Source organism: Lytechinus variegatus, chromosome 3 (assembly GCF_018143015.1).
Source record: "Lytechinus variegatus isolate NC3 chromosome 3, Lvar_3.0, whole genome shotgun sequence".
Classification (NCBI taxonomy): domain Eukaryota; kingdom Metazoa; phylum Echinodermata; class Echinoidea; order Temnopleuroida; family Toxopneustidae; genus Lytechinus; species Lytechinus variegatus.
The window spans coordinates 6,944,727-6,968,017 of record NC_054742.1 but is presented as its reverse complement, the minus strand read 5'-3'; the positions used below and the strand labels follow the sequence as shown (position 1 = coordinate 6,968,017).

The window sequence follows — 23,291 nt, the reverse complement described above, 5'->3', positions numbered from 1 at the left end:
TGATTGTTAACTAGATCTCCTGTGCCTTAATTCGACTTCGAAGAGTATTTTGTAAATAGTATCAAATCTAAAGTTCCAATTTTCACATTTCGTTTTCAATAATAAAGTATACATACCTATACTGGTGTATATAAAGTGCGTCCTAGAACAAACGAAACCGAGATTAAGTGATGATTTATCATAACTTAATCACAAATACAATAGACAAATGACCTACCAATGTAAAGCTTAGAATCTCCTCTTTCATCTGATATTATTTAGATAATTCATCATTCACGCATGAGTGAGCAAAAACAAAATGAAGAAAGGATACCAAAAACTCATTTGGCGGGGGTATCTGAATTTCAAAAAAAAAATCACATACCTAAAAAGTTCAATATCTGCTCTTTTATTTGATACCTTAATCACAATAAATGGTGAAGAAGTAAAAAGGTTATGTTCCCTCAAATGCTTGTATTTCCATAATTTCATCAAATAAACGTGTTTTCACCGGTTCTCCACAGAAGCTATCGCACGGTTAACAAAAGACTTAATGCATAGCTGATCGTTAACAAAACGGAGTGTCGAGTGAGTTTGAACGCTAGCCTGTAATACCTCTTCATTTATGAAATTATTGAAATTCAAGCCTTATTTCAAATAACCAGAATTTCTTTACCATTTTCTGTGATTGAGGTATCAAATTAAAGAGCAGATATTGAACTTTTTAAAATGTGGTTTTCCTTTTGAAACCCAGATACAGCCTGCCAAATGACTTTTTGGTATCCCGTCTTCAAATTGTTTTCGCTCACTCATCCGTGAATGAGGAATAATCTAAGTAATTTCAGATGACAGAGGAGATTCTAAGCTTTACAATGGTAGGTCACCTGTCTATTGTATGTGTGATTAAGTTATGATAAATCATCGATAAATCTCGGTTTTATATATATATATATATATATACAATCAGTAATACTTTTATATCAATGATAATGAAGTAGAGTACCACTTTCATGCATGATTTAATATTCAGTATAAAAAAAGTTAATACAAAAATAAATTATGTTGATACATTGGAAGACTATAAAAAATATTCTTAGAATGTAGTATAAGTTGATAGAAATTTTGTATAATACATGTACATATCTTTACTTCTTCAGAGTGACAGATCTTCAAGAATTATGAAATAAATTATTTGCACATTACAACATGTTCTAATACTTTATCTGATTTTGAATAGTCATTTATCTTCTTATATTACAGATTGCGGAGAGTACAGAAGGTATTGAAAATAATTCTGCATAATGCAAAATATATTTCAGAATAATAGTGGGAGATATGGAGTCACATTCAGCCATACTGATTGGTTAAGAGACACCTCGTTAAGCTGTAACAAAAATAAAACAGACAGTATGAAGTAAAATGTCCAATATTTTCTTTCATTAAAAAAATGCTATACAGGATTTACTTTGATAACAAATGGCTCCTAGTGTTTACTGTGTTTATAGAATTAGTTGAAAAAATATCAGAGAGGGTCATTCACATTTGAGGGAGGGTATGGGGAGAGACAGATGAAGAGAATGACAATGAAAATAAGAAAAGCTTTATTTGTGTATTTTTTATATCTAAATGGGCTCATCTATTCCTAAAAAAATTATCTATTTGCATGACACAGCTGATTTATCTTCTCACTCTAATTCACCTAAATCAATTTCCAGTTAAAACATATTACTTAACATTTATTATTGTATATTATTTCGCCATCTTTACTTTTTCAATATTTTGGGGGTAACACCTTCATGACAAAATTAACAAAATTGGTTATTTCACACAGGAAGACAGTTCATTTGCCTACAAATTCTCATATTACTAGTCTAAGTGTGCAGCTTGTTGAGTTAACATATGTAAGTACATAGATATTTATGTTTAGATTTCATAAAGGCACCCTCCCAGAAACTTTCACACAAATGTTTCTAACGAATTTACAAATTCATAATTACCCGACCAGATAACGATTTACTATTTCTTTTTCAAAAGTTAATTTCATTCATAATTCGATCAAATATATTGGGGTGCATAAATGGAATTCACTTACAATTTACTCTAGAAATAGTAGAGCACTCTTCAAAGTCTAAGCATTATCCAAGTCATTTTTATTCAATTTTCTAAAAAAAACGCTGTTTCCCTCCATTATTATTGCATTTAAAATCTTTCTCACCATAACTTGTACTCTATTTTGTGTGTGCTTGTGTTTTTTGACATGTGAGGGAGTGTGCGTGTTTTTTTTTTAAATTTACCCACTTTGTGCTGCACTCAACCCAGGTGAATTAAATGGGTACCAGCAGGAAGTATAATTCCTAAAAAAAGCTGTGAGTACCGAAATCGGTAGACTAGCTTATCTGGGGTAATATAGGAGTGCCTCAAGCACCTAACAAGGTGGAGACATACTATTATCATTTTATCTACTATAATATTTTTTTTATTGTTTCTGAAATGTTAGTATTCATAGGGGCCTGCGGGTTTGCTTCTCAGGAGACACCCCGTATAAACCCTGTCAGTAGTATCTTAATCTCCCCTCAACCACATCAAGAAATTTCAACTAATTTTCTTTCTTTTAAGAGACCAAATAATAAAATAAAATTGTGAGAGTTGGAAAACAAACCTTTTGTTGGTGGAATCCGTTAAGTGGAAGACTGAAATGGTAGCCCTGTGGACATGCAGCAGAATTGTCATAGGTTGCCTTGCTACCAAGAACCCAAACATCAGATTGAGAAGAACTGAGACAGGCATGTGGAAGCATTGTTTGACACGAAGGGGATAGATACCACCTGTGATCAGTACCACTGAAAACAAAAATACAGCAATAAATGAAGCATAGACTAATTCAAGTATCAGGTGCCATTCCAATACTATTTAGGAGCAATATACATATATGTAATCTTCAGACATGAAGAGTCTTTATATTTTTCAATATTGAGCGAATCAATAGTATCAATATCAATACTTTTTAAAAATAGTGCAAAATATTGCACTATTTATCCTTAAAGTCTAGAAAAAGAAAGAGATATATAATGTAACAAATAAGGCAATCAGCCTCACCATTTCTAAACAATATTAGAAAACTTTTTAATAGCCTTTGGTTAAGACACACTGTTTGTCATCTCTGTTTGATCTCACCCACATGGTCTAATACTACTAATCCCTTAACTAACCATTTGGTCTAACTGTTATTTAGCCCATTTTACAATTTGCAGTTATGCTGTACCCATTTTACCTGACATCACATAGACTATATGATTATATTAACTGCTTATGAATCACATTTTCATTTGACATTGTACATAATAATTAGAAGACAAAATGAAATTAGACCATCTGGAAACTGGACTAAATAACAGTTAGACCACATGAGTATTAACAGACCTGCCAACCTCTGGGAATTAAAAATTGTATCCCCCCCAAAAAAAATGTATTTCATAATAAAATGCCAGGGGCGGATCCAGCTTTCGCCAATAGGGGGGCCGAAAAATACTTTTATCAACATTTTTCTTGATTGGCCGCTATAATCTGATTTTTTGTTGGTTTTCAGGGGGTAGTCCTAACAAAAGACTGAAGTTTTAAGTATATGTTAGTTTTTATTGTTATTAACAAGATTAGGTATCTCATGTGGTCTTCATATATAATGCGAGCGCGAAGCACGAGCTAAATTTCTATGATATTTTATGTCTTTAGAACAGAAGAATCTGAGCATTTTTATAATCATGAACAAAGTATGCAACTAAATAATGCAAGCATGGAGCGCGAGCCAAAATTTTATTATTGTAACGTGAAAAGGGACTCAATTAGGACTGTTTTTAGTGATTAATGAAGAGGATACCGGTATCACCAATTAAATGAGAGTGCGAAGCACGAGCCCAAAATTTTTGATATTCCGACCTGAAAACTGGACAGTCTAAGTGCGTTTTTATATAAATAAAGAACAAGCTGTGTGTCTCATACAATTAAATGCGAGCACGAAGCACGAGCTTAATTTTGTTATATACTGACATGATAAAGGAGCATTTTGACATACTTTGGAAAGAATTTCTAGAGGATAGGTATCTCACAAATCAAACAATGCGAGCACACAGCGTGAGCTAAAAATTTTGATATAACAATTTGTGTAAGTCAAACAAAATAATGAGAGCTTGAGTACGAGCTAAAATACTGTGTGCAAATTGATTTCAGAACTGGATATATTAAGTGTCATTTGATCCTCTTGAATGGGATTCAGTACACAGGCAATGCGAGCGCAAAGCGCGACCAAAATTTTTCACATAAAGTCTATTTTCCAATTCTTCCCCCCCCACCTTTTTCTTGCTTCCTTCGGGGTCAGGCCGGCTGTTACGAGGCTGTAAATTACATATCATGGGTACTATACCTCTTTCTTTTTTTCCTAGTTTCTATCAAGTTAAACAATACACTTTTTGTGCAGGTTGTCAAAAAATAGGGGGGGGGGGTCGGCCCCCTCCTGGATCCGCGCATGAATGCACACTGCTAATTTGAAAAATTTGAAGAAAAAAAATAGTCCTAAACGCGACCCGCACGCTCATAGCGGCACTAAAGCTGCATGCAAGCTGAAATACGCACTGCTCTTGAAGATGAAAAAAAAAATTATTGAAACATGTGCATATATGTGTATACCCTACATCCTGGTTTAAAAAAAATGATTATAAAAAAATTTACCAGAAATTACATTTATCCGATAACCATATTTGTGTAAGTTTTATGAAATAGAGACAAATATAGATGATTTCTCAATAAATACGATTTTGGAAATTTTTTATTTAGATTTTTTTAAATACCAAATCGTATTTCTTAAAGAAAAAGACATACTTTCGTATTTTGGTGCAAAAACATACTAAATATGACAAAAACGTACTGGTTAGCAGCTCTGTACTAGGTAAAGTGACAGTTGGACCAAACATAAATTAGACAAAACTGATAGTAAACCAATTTGACTAACTGAAAAGTAAACCAAGTGCAATAAACTGTCTAAACTAGTTTCTATGATATCAAGATTGCTTTTACTCACTTGAGATAGACACAAGTGCAACAAACTGTCTAACTAGCCTCTATAGAATCAAAATTGCTTTACTCACTTAAGAAAGACACAAGATTGTTTGGTCAGCGGATGATTAGGTTCATCTTTAGCCCAAGTCCAGACAGCCGTCTCCAATAAGGTTGGATTTACCTGGTCAGCTGCTGGGTACTCAATTCTAAACAATCAGAAAAGTCAAAAGAAATATCTGCTTCTCAAATACTTCATAAAAGTTTCTCATGAAGACAGATGATTCATATATTTAATTAGCCAATATCACCTGTCTACGAAAGAAATGCTATAGCTATGAATAAAATGTTACATTCAGATGACATATAACTGGTAGAATCAGTATGCATCTTTGTGACACAATTATAGACAAAGAGTTAAACTATATCAGGTAAAATTAGAAATACTTACTCCAAACATTATCTAATTAATGTGATGTTTTGAACTCCATGACATATTTTGTATTGAAAAGAAATTATCATATAAACTTACCCACACTTCATAAACTCTGAGAAATCTAGGATGACACCAGTTTCCTTTGGACCATTCCAGAATGGCCTGTGGAAAAGATATTGTATGATGCAGTTATGATGCATGACAGTTCAGATTTATGAGGCCCTCTTTACTCCATTCAAATCAGTTCATTTTAATTCAATTCATTTCAATACAATTCAATTCACTTCAATTCAATTCCATTCAGTTCAATTCAGGCCAATAAGATTAAATTCATTTCTTTTCTAATATTCAATAAAAATCACATAAAGATTGCACAATCATCAATAAAACACCCAATGAAATAATAAATAGAAATGCTTACAAAAACAATAGATAAACAAAGGCCCTAGGCCTATCAATAGTTTGTCCCAACATATAACGTTATCATCTAACTGAGGTAGTTAACCATGTTTGCAATAGAACATATTCAGTTTCAAGATAAGCAGTATGACTATAGTTCAGTGGAAGTCAGATGCATTTAATATATCCACAAAGGTAACGGATGTACAAAGAAAAGTGATTAAAATGTTGGAGAATAATAAACACATGGTGGACATCCTGACTCATAACCTCTTGGAACTAGGTTGAATTAAAAGTTATCATAAGCAATAAATGTAAATTTTTACCTTTTTATATAATATATCACAACACAGATAAGGTGTATTAAACTTGATTAAGATTAGTGTGCAACTCAATTTAACAGTTTCAAATCCAATCCAAACTAGATTGTTCTCAATTCCTATCTCTAAATAACACAATATGAGATCTTAGTTTGACTTTGGTTTTAACCCTCATAATAACACTTTAATCCAATTTTTCTATGCATTTACATTGCAAAGAGTGGCAATACATGTAGATTAAAATCAAATAAAATTGACATTGTTCTCAATTCTGATTTCTTAATTGCACAATCTTAGATCAATCTCATTTTGAGTCTCATTTGATTCTTTTGCAACTCTTTCAAGGATGTAATGATGATCTTCACCATATTGATAAATAACAATGTCCTATGCTGGGTAATGTATTTGACAGAGGATTTGGGAAAATACTTACCCATAGTTTGTACTATCACAATAGTACCTCAAAACATTGGCAATTGAAGATTTACCACATGTAGGGTAAGGTGTGAACTAGAAAAAAAGAGAATGGTTAAATCAATTTAAATCTTCAGTAAAACCATATCAATCAAGCTTTCCATATGGCTTCAATCAAATTGTTTCCTAATATTTATCGTGATAATATCAAGAAATTAAATGTAGGATTTGCATAAACTTCTTCACCCAACAAAGTAAATGACAGAAATAAATTTTAATCAATTACATTGAATGCCCAGAATTCTTTCCAAGCTGAGTCACAATGAAATAAGAAACTAATTTACCCCCCCCCCGCCAAAAACAAATAACCATTGCTGTAGGGAAATAATAGTCCTATGTACATTTAGGCTCTGGGCATATTTGCTTCTGAATTGCTGCTTAGTGCCCTGGAAAACTAAAAACACTTCCCCTGAAATTCATTTGGAGTCCAATATAAACTGTAATACAATGTAGCAAATTTTGGCTGATGAGCTCAAAATGAAATGGTACTGGACAAGAAAGGATTGTGCTTCATTGCTGATTGACCATCCATAATGAAGAATAAGTGATGTAAGCATTGATCTACCTTAGATCTTTTGTATTCAGTCCAGTATCCATCTTGGATGAAGACACCACCATGAGTGTATGTATTAGCTGAGGTCACAATTACTGTCTTATTTAACTATCAAAATCAAAGAATTAATTAAACTGTTAAAGAGAGGAGAACAAATGGCATTAATAACATGAATTTACTAAAAGATACATTACATGGTCATAGACTTGAGAAAATCATGAACATATTTATTAAGGCCTGGTCACATTGCCCGAGCATTGTTGGAGCGGTCGTGGAGCGGTAGTGATAGAGGGTTGAATTTCGCTCACAAAATTGGGGTAAAAAATAAAAAAAAAAAAACCCAAAAAAAATTGAAGTAAAAAATGGTGAACGGTACGAGCAGTGATGATTTTTTTTCTCTCCGCTCCAACAACGCTCGGGCGGTGTGACCAGGCCTTTACTTCCATCACCTACATACAAAGTACTATTGTCATTGTAAGTAATACAAGACTGTATAGACTTGTCCATGGATCGATCATAATTGTAATCTTATTGTGCAAACACAAGCAGTGGTTGAAACAAATATAAAGATAGTTCAAGTTTTCACAACACAAATCTTATCACCTAATATGAAAGAAAGATAATCTGTAAATTTTGACTTTTGGAATTATGACCTTAAAATTTAACTTAAATTTGACTATATGATCTGAAGTATGAAGTTTGCAATAACCCTGAATGTAAACACTTCTGGCTAATCTTCTTCCAGGTTCCTTATTTTCCCATTCATGCAATGCAACATTGAAGATAAGACTCTACATGAATGGGTATGTGTGCAGTTAAATTCAAATAAGAACCTAAAGCAGACTTAACACTATCTAGGCCAAGGAGGGGGGGGGAGACTCAGAGGCCCCCTCAACGTTTTGCACAGTAATTTGCTGTGCGAAAGTTTTTTACCGCACCACTTGCTGAATTTTTACTTTCAAGTCTTGTGCATATCTTGAGACCAATTTTAAGAAATATGTGATATCATGTACAAAGTCAAACAGTGTTACACTATTACCCTTATGTCCAAGTTTAATGAGCTAGGTCCATATTCTTTTTTAATTATGATGGCATTTCAAAGACTTAACCTTGGTTAAGATTTCTATATTGATTCCCCCAACACTGTCGAAGTTCATTGACCCTAAATGACCTTTGACTTTGGTCATGTGCCCTGAAACTAAGGCGAGATGTTCAGTAATACTTGATTAACCTTGTGGCCAAGTTTCATCAAGTAGGTCCATATACTTTCTTAGTTATGATGACATTTCAAAAACTTAAATTTGGGTAAGATTTCAATGTCGATGACGCTGTCGCCGTCGGAAAAGCGGTGCCTGTAGTCTCGCTCTGCTATGCAGGAAAGACAAAAACAATATACTTCATGAGAAATTGATCTAGCCATCTTTTTTTATCTATATTTGCTAAAGCCCCCCCCCCAGCCATATGATCTCTCTAAATAGGGTCAAGCATTGAACATATTAAAAGGTTGGGCATGATCCATTTTGCACAAGGAAAATGCATTAATGAATGTGGATATAAAACAATCAATGTGTTCTAAGATCAAGACATACAAAAGGTAAAACTTACATTTCTCATTTCTCGCATTGTTGGCCATCTTCCTAATTTAATTCGATCACTTGGTGTGAATACATAATCTCCAAAATACTTTTTAATTGGTCCATTTATCAGATGATCATAGCCTTTTGTGTGATCAGGACCGTCCTAAAAATGAATAAAGAAATCACTGAAACAATAATGCAAATTGTTAATATAAAAACAGAAAATTGCTGCAACCAACATTATTTGTCCAGTAAAATAGCACATTCTGATTTCTATATAGAAGCAGCCTATTAAACATTTACAAAGACTGTTCAACCATCTTTACAGCTACTTCTCATGAAATATTTCTTCTGTTGTATATCTCTGATATAACAAACTTGAGAAGTATCATTTCAACAAGAGATATGAAAATCTATATTTTGAATTATAGTCACAATCTATTCAAATAAACCAAATTGGTATCATTATAATGATACAAGCATCATTGAGATGCTACCATAAATCTGAATGATTTTCTATTTATTATGTATTTTATTGAAGGTTGCATACCAGCTAAGGTACATTACAGATGCATGGATAGAAGACCAGAATGATCTGATGAAATTAGTGGTCATAGTAGAATCAAATAATCTTTAATATTATGAGATGTACATGTACATGTACCTAGAGGCAAAATCCATATTGACACCCAAGTTTATCAGTACATCAATAAGTTTCTCCAACAGACAACATTCAGTGCAAACACACATATATGAAAGTGATCCAATCATTAGGCTTGAATAATACTGGCTACAGTTTAAGGGAAGATCAAAATATTGCAAAAAGAAAAATAAATTGCTATTTCCCTCACCTAATAACACAAAACAATTTGATATGTGCCAGTCAATACTTGACATATTTTCCAAAAGAGAAATGATCTCTTATGATTGATTTATATGAATATAGCATAAAATAAGTTGAAATTTACCTCAAAGTATATCCTTATGACAATTCCATTATTCTCTGGTTTATGAATCCATTGTCCAATCTCTTTCATACCATACTCAAATAGTCTATCAGTAGGCCCACAGCCAATGGCATGCACTGAAGCATGACTCATTCGCATCTGTTTGGTCAAGATAAAAAAAAATGGACTTGTTTATATGAATGGTCTCAGAGTTTTCTCATTATGGGATTTCTAGATAATGGCCTCTAAATACTAAATCGAGTTCTAGTGACATTACTCGTAAGGTTCATATAAAAGTGGAAATTAAATAGTTTGTCTACACTATTCATACCAATCATTAACTGTGTTAGTTTTTTTTTATATCATTTTGGGCACAGTTTTCAAGTTCAGAGATCCCAAGATTACCAACACTTCAACAAAGATACAAGACATGGACATGCACATTTCTTGTTTAGAAAAGTGATCTGTATCCCGAATCACAGCATATATTCTGTGATTCCGAATACAAAACTATTCAAGTAGGTGTAAAAATAGATTTCTTCATATATTTCAAATGCCGCATCTACCTGAGTGTCCCCCCCCCCCCTTGAAAGCTGACTGTGAATTCCTTCCAATCTAGCTTATTTTGGGGGGATCCTAGGGAGAGTTTCATCAACATTCTTTTGTTGTCTGGTAAGTTGTCAGATCTGACAACATTCCTAGATTCAGATTGGCTAAAAAGCACTGTTACCATCATGATGGTAAATGTAAAATAAAACTTGTGGGTGCTGTCAGCACTGACTTAATTGTCAGTGCTGACTATTTTTTAGCGAAATCCATGCTTTTGATTGGCTGAGAAGCACTGGCCTCTGACTGTTACTATGGTAACTGTCGGAGAAAGACTACTTGTTAGTGCTGATAACTTTTATGCAACAGTCCCCTGGACTATTTGGATAAAATGTCAGGCAAGTCCTTTCATGAAATGCTCCCTAGGTAAACATTCTTTCTTCAGTTGATCTGTTAGCCTCTCTCTTTGTCTAGTTCATCTACTCTTCCCTCCAATATATATATTTTATAAGGCTTTGCATCCTAGTAATGTATCAGGTTTTGGTTGTTTAACTATCCCGCCCAATTGTATTTTATGAACACCTTGCCACATACAATAATTCTTTATTTGTCTACAATCATTTCCCAAATATCTTCATCAGTCTTTAGTAAGTCCACATTTCAAAAGATGTTCCATAGCCTTACTTATTAATGATTTTTTTTAGAGGGCGCTCTTTTGGTGTCTTGACATCAATTTTAGTTCCTTCCGTAAAAAGGATTTCAAATCTGAATAAATCTTCTTATGGAGATAATTGGTTTGTTATGATTTATATTGAATTAGATTTTTCGAATTTATTTTTGAACACTTAACCTAAGTGGCCAAATCCAATTTTCTTGCGGGAAGAAAAAGTAAGAAATGCAGAACACAAGGCTATATCATCGCAGGAATATTACCTCTCTTTGTCAAAAGTCACATTTATCCAACACATCGCAGGAAATCAGCAGATATGCCGACTTTGGAGAATGTATCTCAACTCACACGACGAGCATGTGTAGCTCATTACGGATGGTCTACCTGTACAAGGGGCGATAACCCCCATCTATGATGTAAACTCATTTACAAGGTTGAGAGATGAGAATAAAACTAGAATAATCATCAAAGACATCCCCCTCTCTGTAGGCAATGACCTCATCAAAGCCAAGCTTTAGGGCATGAATAAAAGGAGTTATTTTGTGCCAAAACCTCTGACTCATCGGGCAACTAACTTCTTGCCTGAATGGAGACAGAGTTTTGCACATTAGCCATCCTACAAAGCCCCTCCCCAGACATTCAGGGGTACCTTTGGGGGTACCTTTATGGAAAGAGTCATACTACAACAGGCAGCCTGAGCAACCTAGAGAGAATGCTACATGTTCCTGGTATCTCATGGTGGGATGTCATTCATCCAGGTGCATCGGAGAGCTGATACACAGATACTGCAAAGAACCCGGGAACGTGCAAAGTCAATGTCAACAAAAACGAGAAAGAGTTGATGATGATGAAAGTGAAAGCAATGAGTCCATCATATCACCCAAAAGCCCACCGGTAGATCCAACGGGCAACAAAGCCACAATAATGGCAGTCAAGTGAAAGCAAAGAAGCCAAAACACAAGATAAATAAAGAATAGATTGCAAATCAATGGAGTAACAAACTGGCATCATGGATTTAGATATGCACTTTGCCTCATAGAATATTTGAGGAATAAGAAATAAGCAAAAAAGAAATGATAATGTTATGGTTTTGACAACAGAAATGTGATGAAATATTTCTTCAAGAAACTTTCTTGTCAAATGATTTTGAAAAGACTGTGTATGCTGAATGGAATGGACTGTGTTATTTTAATCATGGCCCTCATTGCTCCATTGGAGTGGCGATCCTTGCAAACTTAAATATTGTTAATGTTCACCATAGGCATAAAGAAAGAATCATTGAGGTTCGTTTTATTGGTCATTAAAATAAATACTTATGTCTCAATGTATATGCACCAACAAAAAAAAAAAACAATGAAAAGAACACATTTTATAAAAAGCTCAATGAATGGTTGAAAGATGTAAAAGATGAAGATGATATAATTATTGCACGTGGTGACTGGAATATGGTTCAGAATAAAAAAGAAAAAAGGATATTGGAAAATAAACAGCTCTTTTAAATGACAGGAAATACATTTTCATCTTTACGTTTCTCATGGACTTATAAATATATGAATGAATTGGAGGGAGCTTGGAAGACTCTTTTTTTCTTATTAGTCTAATTATGTTTACGCTATAATTGTAACAACGCAGATATTGTTAGTTTAAGGAAAAGATGTAACCTATCCCTCTCTACATTAATCTTTTTAATATGTTTGGGTAAGTTTGAAATAAAGATTTTTTAAAAGTAACCTTAGGTTGAAAATTGAATGTTATAGAATAGTAAAATCAAGATACAAATGAAACTTTAAATTTTAGTAAATGGAGGAAATGTGGTGTATTAATGGCTATCCATATCATAAAACAGGGGAAATAGAAGTACCCCAGTACAGTGCTGAATTATTTTAAAAAACAGAAGATTATTATGTAATTTTTAGCTACAAAAATCAAATAAAACTTTCCCCAACACTTGGTTAGGAAATAGAAAGCATAGTGAAAAAAAATTATTCCTTATCTTTTTGAGATCTCAAATGGTGATTATAGATATACACATTACTAAAGCTAAAATGGTTAATAATTACTTTCCAGAAAAAAACACCAAAACAAGAGGCATCATTTTTTATGTTTTGGCAAAAATTATTTGAGACTTTTGATGTACATGTATTTTAATTGGAACAAAGTCATGCATTTTAAATTTAAAGAGATAAAAGTTAACAAGATTAGAGTTTAATTTTAAACTTTTACATAAAATAATTCTGTCTCAATCCAATTTATTTAACTGGAATTTGAAAAATAATGGTAAATGTAATCTTTGTTTACAAAAGGGAACAATCATGCATATGTTGATAAAATGTGAAAACATAAAACCTCTATGGAAAATGGTAGAAGATGTGATTTTTTCAGTTTCTAAAACAAAAATCAGTGTTAATGAAAATATGGTGATTATAGGATTAGATATACAAGAACTGAAATATTGGTTGATTAATATAATTTTGAATTCTACTCAATATGTAATACATACAAACTACATTGAAATGAGTATGAAGAGGGGGTACTATTTTTCTAATTTAAATAATAAAACTGGAATGGTATTTAAATTTAAAATATGTTACCAAAAATAAGAATACAAAAGAAATTGAAAAATTGTTAAAATTCATCGATTCGATTGCATTTACTTTGATATTTGTGCATATTTTTTGTGATTCATATATTATGGATATGTAAATAAAGTCCCTTGTAAGAGGTTTAAAGAAAAAAAAAGAATCTTACCTCGTCAAAACACCACCATGGATCAATCTCTAATGACCTGATACCCATGTTGAGCATATCAGTCAGACTAAACTCCTGGTTAGCTAAACCTATACATTCAGCACTATACGGCGGGGGCCAAGGACAGTCATCAAAAACTATAGAGTCAAACAGATTAGGAAAAGTAAATGCTTGGTTTAGTAAGCCTATACATTCAGCATTATACATTGGGCGGTAGGAATATAAATTACTATTTTCTCAGAAATCTGATAATGATGATTTTGCATGCATATTCAGTATATTACTATACATCTTTAAATGAAAAATTCTATCCATTCATAATTTACAATTTACTGCACACTGAATAAATACCCTATGGTATCATTATCAGGAGTCAATAAAATATAGCACTCTGAGTAATCTGTGTGGGGAGCTGCTCAGCTGTGATATCACAAAAATAAAAACTATGCAATGGAGATCTAAACTGTTTTTCTTTTGTGGATTTCTGTCAAATACTCTCATTTTTCTACTATTAATGGAACCACATTTACATCAGCGTAAACTTTCTATTTATCTTACCTCCATAATAATCAGCTCTGTTATTGAAAGCATTATGGGCCTGTTAAATAGATACATATAGAAGGCAGACTGACATCACTGACATAATTTTTGAAAGATAATCATGAATGAAAACCAAAGAGGCTAATACAATTACAAGCAAATTGAAAGAGTGTAGTCTGTGATCATCCACCTGATGGTCACACATTAATAAATCTGTATTTGTTTATTGCTTTGTATTGTGGACTGGAACTTAATAAAATGAAATACATTATGGGGAAAGGAAGATAAAGATATAAAATTGAGTTTTCCCAAAAATACATCTAGATCCCCCCCAGTGTTGTGGGTCTCAAGGCCGGCCTCAGCCTCGAGGCCACAAAATCATCTTCAGCCTTGAGGATGGAGGTTGAACCTTGGCCTTTTCCTCAGCCTCTGACGCAATCCTTGGGTCAAGGCTGAGTCGAGGCTGTGAGAATTTTAGGGTGTGCAATGCCGAATGTTGTCAGTTTCTCTAAAATATTATTGAAACTAATAGTGAAAGAAAGAGCCGACGGTCGAGTACGCCCATCCACCTTTATGAGTATGCTCTTCTTTCCTACTGTCTTTCTATTTTCTTCTTGATATGTCAAAGCCAATTCATGCAGTGCAGCCGCACTGCACGCATGCTGCAGTCTGTTGATGATGTGACAGAGACTTGACTTTGCAATGCACGTGCGCATCAGCGCATGCTAGTATTATTAAAACAAAATGCTTTGCGCGTGCGCAATTACATCAATCTCTTGGTATTCTCATTTTAAAATTCATGTTCAACATTTTTTGTAATGAGTGTCTTCAAAATAAATTTAATAAACATTTCGTTTCATTTCATTCTTATTTTTATTTGATTGATTGTGAATATAAAAAAATTAAAAATAACATCCCCTGGCAACTGTTGCTATGATAATTTGGCAACACTACACAATCAATAACAACTACTAATGTGTGCTGCATGCAATGTTTGTTGCATTGGAATATTTGACCTCGGTCTTGCCTCAACCTTTCCGGCATTGGTGGGTCCTCTGGTGGGTTAGCCTTGGCCTTGGACAAGCCGGCCTTGGTCTCGGAGAAGCCGGTCTCGGACACAACACTGATAAATAATGCAACATTATATAAAAAAATTGCCTAACTGAGCCTTCTTGGCATACATGTAGGCTCTTTTCAATCTAATGAAACCAGATTTTGAACAACAGAAGCATGTATAGCTGCTAGTTTTGTAATGTATCTTTTCCTCAAATCATATTTGAAAGTTTAAGAATTCAATGAGCGATGACAAATAAATAGTTATAATATCAAATGCATAATTATCAACCATTTTATCTGTAAATACAATCCCAACCTGCAATATGCATACATGGTTGCAATAAACAAATGAATGAATAAATAACTAAACAAACAAACAAATAAATAAATATTGAATAGAAGATGAGATGGCAAAAGATCCTACAGGGGAACCTTATAATAAAGCTGAAAAAAGTGGAATTTTCACACCATTGGCAAAGCTAACAAAGATATTAAATTCTTACCGCTGGCATCTGTACTTTGGGAAACTCCTGATCAATCTAGAATATATGTAATAAACACAAAATAGAAACATTTAATACTGATAGGACAAACATTGACAATTACAAATACACTAATACAATTATTTTTACTACTAAGAACAAATTATCTGCAGGGTCAAGCAAGAAGCATGTTTAAGAACATGAAAGTGAGGGAGCAAATTTATCAATCTTTAATATCATAAGGGAGCTTTCTGCCCTGAAAATTAATAATTAGGTGATTTTTTTTACAGAGAGACAAGTTTTTTAAAATCATTCTTCCTCCTTCTTCTCTTCTTCTTCCTCTTCATCTTTTTCCTCTTCTTCTTCTTCCTCATCTTCTTCTTCTTCTCCTCCTCCCCCTCCTTCTTCCTTCTTTCTTCTTCCTTCTTTCTTCTTCTTTATTCTTCCTCTTCTTCTTTCTCTTCTTTCTCTTCTTCTTCCTCTTCTTCTTCCTCCTCCTCCTCTTCTTTTTCTTCCTCCTTATCATATTGTTATTGTTGAGTGCAAAGGTACTTTTAAAAAAATATTTTATACTTCTAGCACTACTACTACTACTACTACTGCTAGCATTTCTACTACTATTTATACTATAACTACTTAAATTTCATGACCAAGAAAAATAAAGAAAAATAAAGGAAATGAAAGGAGACAATTGTACAATAAGAAACTATTAAATTATGAAAAAAAGATGATTAGTATCATTAATAAAAAATAAAATCTTGCGATTATCTTACTTGAATTTCTTGTTGTGTTTTAAGAGCAAAGTCTAGCCATGGATGAGCAGGAACATGACCTTTGGCACAGCGTTCAAACAGTGTGCACTGTAACAAACAAAAAGTTTACTTGACATACAGTATAAAATGAATTTGTTATCAATATCAGCAGGTAACATCACTAATAGCCTCCTTGCCATTATTCTTTGGGGGTGAGTTAAGAGAAATCTAGAATACAACAAAAACCCAGAACCATAAACATCAATCAGACTAATGACTAAGGTTACATTGGAATATAGAATAAACACCATTAAATGTTTTATTTACATGATGATCACAGGCTCTTGAATAATGTTAAAGCTAAATTAATATAGCTGCAATAATTTTATCAGAAAGTCTTTAAAACCCAAGGTTAATAGTCATCATAGATCTATACATGCCTTACTTGTGAAACCATCAGATGCGTAATGAAACAAAAATTTTGAGGGGGCTCGATACGGCGTATCGCATATGATTGATAAGAATTTGTGACCAAGCTAAGCAATCGAACAAATTATATTTTACATTTCTATTACAATAATCAAAGTTTGTGATAGATTTTCATATAATGTTTAGAAAATAATTTCATATTTTACACTTACTTTTACTTTTTTTTTGCCCCATATTTACGCCCATGAAAACCACAAAAAAATAAGCAGAAAACACACTGAAGATTAACAAAACAGATAATAATCTGAAGACAACATATTATCATTGCTGAGAAAAAACACCTAACACCTGGCTTGAATGCCATGCCTATTTTAAGATCTTTACCTCATCTAGAATTTATGTTTAATACTCTACCCCCTTTCCAACATAATCAAAATGAAATAAAAGACAATGAAAGCAATACTTACCTCTGTGCATCCTGCTCTCGAGCTCAACTTATCACAAGAATTGTCTTCTTTCTTGAGAATGAATGCTGAATAAATATTAGAAAAATATCACAGGTTATATATCAGAGTTTAGTAGCTTCTGGTACAAAATTTTAAGGCTCTAAATTTAAACCAAGAAATATATTGTTTGGAAGCAATAAGGAAAGAAGTCCATACTACCCTCATATACCTGCAATACCTAACAAGTCTTACTAGGTGAACAGAGAAAAGAAGAAAGAATAGAACGGTAAGCAACAAAAATTATTAAAAGGTCGTTCCACTGTTTGTTTGTATACATCTACCTTCTTCCCTGAAGATTCGTGAATTGTCAATTCACGAATCTTCCCTGAAGAAGGAAGATGTCTACAGAAAATTTGGAGAGTGAACAAAAGAACTTAATTGTTGGCATTGCAAAAACTGCATTACTCGTGAATTTGTTTCGCATTTCTGATATATACACTTGGCAAAAAAAGTTCTTGGACACTATAGAAAACTTAAAATATTTCATATAGATATTTGATTAAAAGTAAATTATTGTATGTCAACATGACCAGACAATATTCCTCTTCCAGTATGACACAACATTTATATGTTAACAGTCATGTATGGGCGGTTAAATGCTTTAAACAATAGAAATGTCAGTAAAAGAAAGAACTTTTTTTGCTGAGTGTGTGTGTATATATTGGGAACTGCGCTTACACAAGGCCACTTGGCTTTATTTATGCAGTTCCCCATTTCATTTTCACTCTTGATTGTAAATATATTGTATCTCATACCTTGCATTATAATTGTTTTTATCGAGAATGAAATAAATGCAAATTGAATTGAATATATATATATAAACATGTATATATATATATATATATATATATATACCGGTATATGTATATATATATAGATATATATATATATATATATATACATGTATACCGGTATATATGCATATTTGGGCAATCTTCTGAAAAATAGGATGTTTTACCTGCTTTAACAATTGATGTACTGATAAACTTGGGTGTCAATATGGATTTTGCCTCAAGGTACATCTCATAATATTGAAGATTATTTGATTCTACTATGACCACTAATTTTATCAGATCATTCTGGTCTTCTATCCATGCATCTGTAATATACCTTAGCTGGTATGCAACCTGCAGTAAAATACATAATAAATAGAAAATCATTCAGATTTATGGCGAAGCATATTAAGTTATCTGATTATCAAATACAAATCAGGAAGTAAATAAATGTATAACGTTAGAGATATATCTTTGGTAATGGTGGCTTTGGTGGATTTTAGATAGCTCGTATGAAATTTAAAAAGAAAAATGTACTTGATGTTAAAACTCAACCCTTTTACATGTACATGTATTAATAATCGCTTTGAAGAACTTACAAAAATTATCAATTATGTTTTCAATATCAAGTTTCATTACGAATATAAATTTGTCTTCATCGCTAATGTTCTTAAACTGTTTATTCATTTCAGCTATTTTGTCAAAAAACACCATCCTTTCAGTTGTGCACTACATTTTATTATCGTGTAATACTCATCCCCAACCCTTCCTGAATTACAATTATTGCACGTTCTTAAATATGAGGGCATTTTATCTGGACGTCTATGTCTTCCAGTTTCAATGGGTAAATCATGGGAACTTATTCTAAATCGACAGATGCTTTTCCATATTTTCTGATTTTTAACAGTTAATAGATATTTCTATGTTTGTATATTCTGTTTAAAAAGTTCATAAGTTCTCAATTGATTTTGTTCAACATCATTTGCATAAGAGTCAAGCACATCATAAATCCCTTTACTGTGATCTTTGGTAGTATTTTATCCTGTCTGATCTTTAATAAATTCACTGCATGCAGATAGGGGATTGGGGGGAATTTTACCACTTTCCCTAAAATCAATTCAATAATCAAGGGGGAGATGAAAAATAGAAAAAGTAAAGGAAATTAAAAAGTTTAAAAATAATGTTTTCTGAGTATTGTGTCAAACTATATACAAACTTAGATATCAATTTTCAAAAGGTTTGCATGCTCACAATATAAATCATGTATGGCATCCTCAAAAATTTTGGCTCATTATGCCACTGAATGGATTAATAATACTAGCTAACAAACCATTTAACTATGTATAATAAAAAGAATGAAAATTATTAAGTTAAAATTCAAAATTCTCACATCATTCAAATTTTGCACAATAGTGTGAAACAGTGAAAAGGTTGCAGTTTTGCATTAGTTGGTGAAATAGTGAAATCAGAGGGTGGACAGACCTATTTTTCTTCTGTATTTCATAACAATAATATCAATAATTAGTTACATTTGCATAAGAGCATTTGATCTACACTTATGTAAGGGCTTTACATAGTAAATATTATTTCCCTGGTCATCGGATCCAGGCATGTCCGAATTCAATATACTATCTTTCTCCATTCCATGGGGAGTATACCAAGACTCACTTACCAGGGATACTATAACTAAGCTTTAGCATCCTACCAGGTATCCGATCAACACCTGGGTGGAGAGTGGCAAAGTGTGGAGCAACGCCTTGGTGAGATTCAAACAAACTACCATCTGATTACAAGGCGAAGCTATGAAGCTTATTATATGAAATCTGAGGGATTTCAATTCCATAGATCAGATTTAAGAATCTTTCCTTGTAGGATATATAGAATATATTTAAAATATGTTGCTACCACTGTCCCCCCTCACCCATGTATGTATGCTGGTGATTGCTGATAATGTGTGTATATTTTTAATTAAATTATGTATTTTACCTTGTTTTACTGGGAGCTACAACTCACAAGACTTCATATATGGATTTCAATAGTTTCCATTTATTTCTTATACATGTAATTTTCATTCTTGTACATATTGTACATGAATATTAATTTTATATTGGTGAAAAAATAAAAAATTAACTTGAACTTGAAGTACTGGAAGAATATATTTGGGAAAAATACCCAGAACTATTTTATATACTCTTCAATAAGAAAATGGAAATATATGGTGTTTCACATCATATGTTGGCTGCAATACCATTACCTTATTCATTTGGACAAACCCATGTTCACTGTTTTGTTGTTGATGAATCCAACAACTTTAAAAATGGTTTCATATTTCATATTCATAACTTTCATATTTTTGTCTTATTTCAATGATATTCCAGTTTTAAAAGGCACATGATCCCTGAAGCTGATGGATGGTTTTGTACTTGCCACAATTGACTTAATTTAGCTGTCAATCATCAGCTAGTCACACAATACATGCACAAATACACAGTACACGACGCTGCTTTTGGCTACATCTGCTTAGGCCCAAACATCTACTGATGTCACTGTAAACAGCAGCAGAATGAGGCAGAGCCAACCAGCCAAGATCTTTGAACAACAGCCAAAGCGTATGGGAACATTGTCAGAGTTTGGGCATTTGGAACATGGCATCTGCTTGAGCATCATCTAATGTTGTTGTCGATGGGCAGCCGCACTGTACATAGTGTGTACGCATGTTAAACAGTGCCCTCTGCATCAAGGGATCGTGAACCTGTAATTCTTAATTCATTTGAATAAGCTTGATCTCAGCACTGGGTACTTATTTTACCTTTTGTTCCAGCATGATTCATTGATATAATTGTAAACAACAAAAATGAAATGGAATTTGAATTTTTTTAAATTGAATCAAATCTATAGAATTTTTTTAATTTAGCTCTCCATTCCCCCATATTCGACTTAAGATAAAGCTCAGACACAATTTTGTGAGGATACTTACTTGATATCTGTCATTATATTCCTTTAATGTAAGCTCTGCACATTTTGCTACCATGAACATCCCTTCATTTGTAAAATTACGGAGAGGTCCAGGGAGCTGCTTGTAGTAGTTTATGTAAGCTTCCTGATCTTCCAATGAGTAAAATTCCTGGTCAGATAAACAACGTTAAAGGGAGAGGGGAAATCATACAATTTAGATAAGGCAGAGATACTTTTAATTCAATAATGGCATTACAATTTAGATATTAGGAAATTATTGTATTCGATATTTAATCACGTTTTCAAAAGCATATTGTATTCAGAAATCCAACATTAGTCCGTTTTCAATTTCGAACGAAGAAAATCGACCTCAAAATAAGAAAAGTAATGACTGCATGATTTGCAGGGACCGCGCTCAGGCTGTTATGTTTTCTTCAGACCGAGGTCAAGAAACAGGTGTTTTGATACTTAAATATTATTGCTTGCTTGGGGCAGTGGGCTTGTCGTACTTGGAGAAGAGAATTGATTGAGGGAAATTGGGGTAAAGTGTTCTCAAATGGAGGTTTTCGTCATGGTGGGTTAAATATTTTCAGTTTTGTTTTTACTACATGAGAGATGACATATAGAACACATCCCAAACAAATGTCCCTCTTATATGCAGCTAAATTACTTTAAAAAATAACAATTATTCTCAATGAAATGTATAGATTTAGAAAGCTCATCTCATGTTCTAACTTCTATAAAAATTTCATTGGTCTCGCTTCAGTGGTTTTGAATACACAGTCTATTATGTAACAGTGGTGCTTTTCAGCCCATTCCATGTTTGCATGCATGCAGCACCACTGTGTGTTGTGCACATTTTAGCATTTCAACCCCATTTGACCATTCTGACCATGGACCCCAGTAGGGTCCATGTTCTGAACAAGGAATTCCCTGATCTGACCAGGGAAATCTCCAAGATCTAACCAGGCTCATCAAATCACAACCTTGAGCATGTTTAGAAGGGCATAAACAATATTTCACAGCTCATTTCATGTTTGAAAACGGGAGATGCCTAAAAAAGACAACAGGTCATGTCTGTTTCATGCCTAATTCATGCCTAATACTGCATTTTTGCTTTTATTACTTTTTTTCTTAGTTAATAAGCTACTGTGGTCAAGTTAATTCAATTTAACTTTTTAAAAGAAAAAAGTCAAATTTTTCTCTGGTAAAGTTCCTTTTTCGCAAAGGGTGATTAACTTGTGGATTCCCCTTTATTTTTCAGCTAATTTTACTCATCCAACATTCACATTTTCTTTCAAGTTGGTGCACTGATTCCCCTTATCAATCATAAATTAAAAAAAAAAATTATGTTTCTTGTCCTTCTGAACATGCCCAAGTTTATAATTTGAAGAGCCTGAATATGACTAGGGAAATGTCCCTGCTTGAACAGATCCTGGATGTAAAAATGGAGATTAACATGCCATAGACATGTTTGCTCAAGCACAAGGAATTCAGTCTGAATTCCTTGTGCTTTCACTTTATCAAACAACATGACTGAAAGAAATATACTTTTATATTCCTGGACAGAGATGATGCTACAACTTGAACCAGTTTTCCAAAGAATAAAAAGAAATTACCTGAATGGTAGCTGAACAAATGGATGCATGGTTTAAGAGTATTAAACTACTGATAAACAAGTAGCAGATATGATGCCAGTCAACGTGAGATACAACATCATGAGTCTGCCCCATCCTCAGAATATTATCATCATAGTTTTCATTTCATATCTGAAAGAAAAAGAAAATTTTATTAGGTGTAGAAGAACCAGTAAGTGCTAATATGTGTAGCAAATATCTTCCGACCATATAGATCACTTTCTGGTCTTCTTTTCATAACAGTTTTGATTATAACCTATACACATACATTGAGTAGGTGATGGTGAATGCTGGTTTAATTGTAACCTTGATATACGATTAATATTTTTTAACTTTTAGTCATTTGGAAATAAGATTTAGAATTAAAAACAAGTGGAATGCCTCTGGCAGTCTCGTCTGCACTACGCAATTCGATAGCAGTGCTGAATTTGAAAACAGCTAATAAATACTTATTCACAAAAGAAAA

At 33.0% G+C, this 23,291-nt stretch overlaps 1 protein-coding gene across 1 annotated transcript; it reads right to left on the bottom strand.

The window, feature by feature from the left end:
- Nucleotides 1-901: 901 nt before the first annotated feature.
- Nucleotides 902-22,957, bottom strand: LOC121410099 (uncharacterized protein MT2135-like). The gene is made up of 16 exons (XM_041601969.1): nt 22,808-22,957; nt 21,211-21,357; nt 18,419-18,587; nt 17,422-17,486; nt 16,547-16,633; nt 15,795-15,830; nt 14,254-14,293; nt 13,696-13,832; nt 9,753-9,890; nt 8,813-8,947; nt 7,220-7,315; nt 6,614-6,690; nt 5,558-5,623; nt 5,118-5,234; nt 2,639-2,819; nt 902-1,363 (listed from the first exon to the last, which is right to left on the bottom strand). The coding sequence occupies exons 1-16, from the start codon at nt 22,919-22,921 to the stop codon at nt 1,295-1,297; spliced, it is 1,674 nt and encodes a 557-aa protein (XP_041457903.1). The 5' UTR covers nt 22,922-22,957; the 3' UTR covers nt 902-1,294.
- Between the last annotated feature and the right edge of the window lie 334 nt (nt 22,958-23,291).

Coding starts and splice junctions, on each gene's coding strand:
- LOC121410099 (XM_041601969.1), bottom strand. CDS start 22,921: ATGGGGCAGACTCATGATGTTGTATCTCACGTTGACTGGCATCATATC. Junction 18,588..21,210: donor AATATAATGACAGATATCAA/GTAAGTATCCTC, acceptor ATTTTACTGCAG/GTTGCATACCAGCTAAGGTA. Junction 6,691..7,219: donor CTGAATACAAAAGATCTAAG/GTAGATCAATGC, acceptor CTTTTTTTCTAG/TTCACACCTTACCCTACATG.